Source organism: Ruditapes philippinarum, unplaced genomic scaffold (genome assembly GCF_026571515.1).
Source record: "Ruditapes philippinarum isolate M1 unplaced genomic scaffold, ASM2657151v2 ctg3722_1_1_1_1, whole genome shotgun sequence".
Lineage (NCBI taxonomy): Eukaryota > Metazoa > Mollusca > Bivalvia > Venerida > Veneridae > Ruditapes > Ruditapes philippinarum.
The window spans coordinates 30,329-36,580 of record NW_026857424.1 but is presented as its reverse complement, the minus strand read 5'-3'; the positions used below and the strand labels follow the sequence as shown (position 1 = coordinate 36,580).

The following is a 6,252-nucleotide window of genomic DNA, read 5'->3' as shown; positions in this document are numbered from 1 at the left end:
TCATGTTTTTCACGATCCGTTTTCCCGCTCAGTACTCAGTAGTTTGCTATATAATGACTAAATTTTAAGTGATATATTGCAATGCACTGGACGTTATACAGGTCACTATGACGGTGACAGACAAATTATATTTGTCATAAAATTACAGCTTGTACAAGGTAAATTTAATTTTCTAGTGATTTTGTTTCATAAATTTTTGCTATTTCGTAAAATACTATTTTCTATTAGAATTATAGTTTATTTGATTCAGGTTTAGTTATTTGGCAGTAATTTATTGTTTTCTATATTTTCTAAATTTTTGCAGATTAAATTTTAAAAGCTCTTTTTATTCTAGTGTTTCGCTATTGCAAATTTATACCGAGACATGTTAATTGATGTATGTTAATTGAAGTTTTAATTATATTGTAATTGTGTAGGAGCCATGAATATTTTATAGATATATATATATCTATTCATAAATAATTTATTATGGTTCTACCGTATTTGTTTAACTTATGTAAAATGCTGCAGTATCGTAATGATTTGTTTCAATCAATTTAATTTACGTTATCACCTTACTTCATTTCATTTATCATCAGTTTTTGTTATAAGTAAATACAACGTATCAAAACTAACGTATCTCTAGAGAAGGATCTTCAGTGGCATGATTTTGGAAGACGTTTATTTATTGGTGGTTATTATGTGGCGCATATTTGAATATATTTGCAACACAGTATTATGCGGATGTGATTGAATTTTTGTTCCACGGAATGTATGGTGTACTATAGTGGACATTTTGTTTATTCAAAGAAGCACGTTATTTTATTGGAAACCGACAAAGGTCGAGTCTTTTCTAAGGGACTATATTATACCCTTATGTTTGATTATCATGGAACTTACCATGTTTTATACTTTGTAGCTTCTTATTTGAGGACACACCCGAAGATGACACGGGCCCTCCACACGTATGTCCATGGCTAAAGGGTGACGCATGCCCTTGTTCAGGATCCTATCAACTGTGCCAACACTGTAGGAAGTACAGTTACGCTTGATAAGATTTTATACAAGACGCCCGTCATTGTGACGAATTTTGTTCAACAACGCCACCACTTTATTGAAACATCATGACAGAAACTCTTTGGGAGAAATAGACTGAGATACGTTGATAGTGTTTGTTTGCTCAGTGATTTTTCATATATAATCATTTTTCATTATAAATATTCGTTTCTTGTAAATAAATTTGTATATATTTTTCTGTTCTGAGTTGTTGGTTGTTTAGATAGCAATTGTGGTCGGCCTGGTATCCCATCGTAGTCCCTATTGTGACATTTGGTGACCTCGACGTGATTGGATACCGGTTGACTAGAGTTGTTATTTGAAACAAACCACACTCATTTTACTGCAGATAGGTTATATAGCTAACACTAGAAACTTTGGTTTTTATTTTAAGTAAAAAGTTTTATTTACAATTAAAAGTTAAATTTAGTTTACTTAAAGGTAGTTAAATTTTGTATCACTTTTAATTATTTATTTTATATATTTAGTGTTATTATAATTTCTTAACATTTTCAGATTGAAACCGTGACAAATGAAACGGACTTGTGTGTGTGACAGCTATCTAGCTGAGAGGTTATAACAGCCACACAGACCCGACAGTGGACGTTTAGGGTGAGTTCGTTCCATTTTCCTCCTTTTAGGTGTCACTTTATGATGAGACCACCAGTTTTGTAATCTGAAAGTGACCTTTCGGTAAAACACCGGAAGTACACATATACACACATACACTCTGCAATTTAAGGTACTACCCGCCTTGTGTACTTTTTCTAGATAAAGAAACTGTGTCTGTTATCTAGGTGAACATTTAATTTATTGTGTCATTTACAATTTTACTTTGTGTTTACTTTGTGTCTGTAGTATATTGAAACTGGCCATATACCTTTTATATTTTTGCACTGTGGGTAAAAGTGCTACGCGACATTGAGTTTTGGGTCGTAGTTTGGACTTTGAAGTTTAAAGTATTTTGAACAGTTTTAATTATTGCCTACTGTCTACTGTACACTTAAGATTATTATTATACAACCTTAGTGAGATACTTAGATGAGTTTGAAATTTAGTGTTTGTAGTAGTGAGGTATAGTGTTTAGAATATGATACATTGTTTATTTTAGTACTGTGTACAGTGAAGGTACATTTTGATTATAGCGCTAGAGTGATAAATGCGTTTAATTATATGGTGTTACACTGTACAAGTGTAGTGTTATAGTGCACCGTGATTGCACTTAGTGAATATAGCGTTTTGTGTTAAAGGGTTGTAGTGTTACCCTTTAATGATACTTTGATATCATTGTTCTACCTCACGGTAAGATTTTACTTGTATCCTAAGTTGTTGTTGTAGTAGTGTTACAGGGTAGGAAATATACATAATAAGTTCAAGATGACTAGTGTAAATGAGTTGATGAAGGTAGGTCAGGAGTTAGGGTATACAGATGGGGCTTTGAGAAACTTTGTTAAAGAGGAGCAAGCAAGGGAGCGTGAAGAAGACATAGTAGGTTAGAAGCTGAGAAGGAACGTATAGAAGCTGAGAAGGAACGTTTAGAAGCTGAGAAGGAACGTTTAGAAGCTGAGAAGGATAGACTAGAATTAGAAGCTAGGTTAGCAAAAGAGAAGTTAAGTAATGAGAAAGAGAAGTTAGATTATGAGTTTAAGATTTCTAGGGAGAAGTTAGAAATAGAGGTAGGAATGGAAAAAGAGAAGTTAAGTAATGAGGCTAGGGTTGCAAAGGAGAAGTTAGATTATGCTCGTCAGTTAGAAAGAGAGAAGGAGGAAGCAGAAGCTAGGAAGTTAGATACAGAACATAAGATGAAGATAGAGTTAGATATGTTAGGTAAGAAGAGTGTAGGTAAGGTTAAGATGACTCCATTTGACGAAAAGATTGATTCTATGGATGCGTATTTGAATGTTTATGAAACTTATGCGTCTGCTCAGAATTGGGAACATGAAATGTGGTCACTAAACTTATTGTTTCTGTTAAAAGGTACTGCTAGGGAGGTATTTGATAGGCTTCCATTAGAAGATAGGACGGATTATGATAAGCTGAAAGATGCTTTGTTAAGGCAGTTTGAGTTGACTGATGATGGGTATAAGAAGAAGTTTAGGACTGAAAGGCCCCGTGAAAATGAGACTTTTGTTATGTTCCTAGCTAGAATTTCTAGATACTTAGATGGTTGGCTAAGATTGAGTAAGGTGGAGAAGACTTATGAAAAGTTGTTAGACTTCATAGTAAGGGATCAATTTTTAGATATCTGCAATAGAGAACTATATCAGAACCTTAGTAGTAAGAAGTTGTTTTCAGCCCGTGAAGTAGCGGAAGATGCAGATTTGTTTGCCAAGACTAGAGGAGGTCCGAAGAATGTAGTGAATCATGGAATTAAAGAAAGAGCTAAGCCTTATGCACTGCCGAGTAGACCTGTAGATAGAAATCAAGGTAGTAAATATCGTATGCAAAGAGGTAACGATAGACTCGTAAATAGAGGTAGAGTATCTCAGCAGTATGAAGGTTATAAATGCACATATTGTGGTCGTTTAGGGCATACAGCATTTTTCTGTAGAAATAAGGCTACAAATAAAGCTAACGCAGCGGAAGACATAGAACCGAACTCAATGAATCCAAGTAAGAATGATAATAGTTATCAGGGTAATAGAAGGCAAGGAGGTTATAGAGGTAGGAGTAGAGGTAGAGGAAGAAATAGAGATGCAGATTCGAAAATTTCGATGAAGAGATCAGATAGTGGTAGTAGTTTGATAGAACTTGGGGATTTTGAAGACTTGGGTACAGTTACTATAAATTCATGTCCGACAACTAGAGGTATATGTAATGGTAAAGCTATAGTTGCAATGAGAGATACTGGGTGTACATGTGTCATTGTACGAAGGAATTTGGTAAATGCAAATCAATTGTTAGGGAAGTCCAGACGATGTAAGTACATTGATGGTAGTGAGCACAGATTAGACATGGCGTTAATTGATCTTGATTGTCCGTATTACAGGGGTACTGTAGAAGCACTATGTGTAGATAATCCTACAAATGATGTAAATATCGGTAACATAGAGGGTGCTGTAGAACCAAATTTTGGTAAGATAGCCTCAGCAGTAGAAACAAGATCGCAAAGTAAAGTTAAAGCTCATAGAAGACTTAAAGTTCCTTCACAGATTTTAGACATCACTAATGTAGAGTTTGTAGAGAAGCAGCAGGCAGATAGTACATTAGATGGATGTAGAAAGAAAGCAGAGGAAGGTACTGTTAGAAACTGTAGAGGTAAAGGGCAAGTGAAGTTTCAGGTCAGGAATAAGATGTTGTTTAGAGAGTTTACGGCAGGAAATGGGGACGTAAGTAGGCAGTTAGTAGTTCCTAGGGATCTTAGGGAGACTGTGTTAAAAGTAGCGCATGACTCGCTTTTGGCAGGACATCTTGGTATTAGGAAGACAAGTGATAGAGTCTTAGGGGAGTTTTATTGGCCAGGTGTTCTTGTAGAGGTTAGACGATATTGTCAGTCTTGTGATATTTGTCAAAGTACTATTTCTAAAGGTAGAATATGTAAGGTAACTTTAGGTAATATGCCTTTGATTGATACTCCTTTTAAGAGAGTTGCCGTTGACATTGTTGGTCCGATCGAACCTATGACTGATAGGAAGAACCAATATATTTTGACCATGGTAGACTATGCTACCAGATATCCTGAAGCAATTGCATTGCCTAGTATAGAGACTGAAAGAGTAGCCGAAGCATTAGTTGACATGTATAGTAGATTAGGTGTTCCAGAGGAAATGCTTACAGATTGTGGATCACAATTTACTTCACAGATTATGAATGAGGTTAGTAGGTTGCTGTCTCTTAGACAGTTAACAACTACACCGTATCATCCGATGTGTAATGGTTTAGTGGAGAAATTTAATGGTAGTTTAAAGCAGATGTTGAAACGGATGTGTAGTGAAAGACCTACAGATTGGGATAAGTATTTGAATGCTATGTTGTTTGCGTATCGGGAAGTTCCACAAGAGAGTTTAGGATTCTTGCCATTTGAATTGTTATATGGACGTAGTATAAGAGGTCCAATTACCATTTTGAGAGAGCTATGGTCAGGAAAAACAGAGAATGACGAAGTTAAGACAACTTATCAGTATGTAGTTGATTTGCAAGAAAGACTAGAAAGTACATGTAAGATAGCACAGCAGGAGTTAGAGAAGAGCAGTATAAGATATAGAAAGTATTACAACAGGAAAGCTAGAGATGGAACTTTTAAGAAGGGAAGTAAAGTACTGGTTCTTATACCTACAAAACGCAATAAGTTGTTGTTACAATGGAAAGGTCCATTTGTAGTTTCCGAGGTCGTGAACAAATTAGATTATCGGATAGACATAGGTTACAATAAGATCAAAACTTTCCATGCCAATATGCTGAAGGAGTATGTTGAAAGAAATTTCGAACCAGAACGAGGTGCATTGGCAAAGGTAAGTGCAGCTGTTGTAGAAGTGGAAAATGGGTATGACAGATTAGAGGAAGATGATAGTTTAGAAACAAGTTACCAAGATGATAGTGACATATTGTTAGGTCCATTGAAGAAAGGTTCAGAGACATATAAAGATGTTCAGGTCAATCCTGACTTGAAACACGACATGGGACAGCCGGAGCCCAAGAGAAAACGCAAACAGAACATCATCCACCAGAACAGAGTGAAGGCTCTTTGTCAGCAGTTCGACAAGGGTGACTAAGACTATGGCACAATTTCTGTATGCCATGTCACAATGTATCAGACTCAACTAAATGTGAACATTTTCTGAAACTGAACTGTAGCAGAGACTGTGAGAATAATTTATCAATAAAGAGTGCTTTATTTCATCCATGTGCTCTTCATCTTCATGTTTGTAATATTTTTAAGCATGTATTTGTGTTGTGTTGTGTTTTTTATGTGTTTAAAAATATGTATGGACATCAAATGTAGGTGACATAGTGCTAAGGATTAAAGTGATTAAACATGACTTCTCTTCTGATGCTTGTTGTATATAAAAGCTATGAATTCAGTATCGCATGCATGCATTATTTCATCTGTTATCATACTTTGTCATCACTTCAATATATACATTACTAATAAACATTAAAACAAATTCTTTTCATTTTTATTAATTCACTTACACTATATGTAAATTTGATGGAGGAGCTTTTGTCCTACCTTTACATTTTTATGAAGGGGGGGGGGGGGATTGGAAGGGTGGGGGC

At 35.4% G+C, this 6,252-nt stretch overlaps 1 protein-coding gene across 1 annotated transcript; it reads left to right on the top strand.

Annotated features, from left to right (window-relative positions):
- Positions 1–2,412: 2,412 nt before the first annotated feature.
- Positions 2,413–5,747, top strand: LOC132749685 (uncharacterized). The gene is made up of 2 exons (XM_060739541.1): positions 2,413–2,523; positions 2,586–5,747. The coding sequence occupies exons 1-2, from the start codon at positions 2,413–2,415 to the stop codon at positions 5,745–5,747; spliced, it is 3,273 nt and encodes a 1,090-aa protein (XP_060595524.1).
- The last annotated feature ends 505 nt before the right edge of the window (positions 5,748–6,252 follow it).

Bases quoted from the DNA above. Each gene is read 5' to 3' on its own strand.
- LOC132749685 (XM_060739541.1), top strand. From the start codon at position 2,413: ATGACTAGTGTAAATGAGTTGATGAAGGTAGGTCAGGAGTTAGGGTAT. The intron at 2,524-2,585 runs GTAGGTTAGAAG...GAAGCTGAGAAG, and splicing joins GGGAGCGTGAAGAAGACATA to GAACGTTTAGAAGCTGAGAA.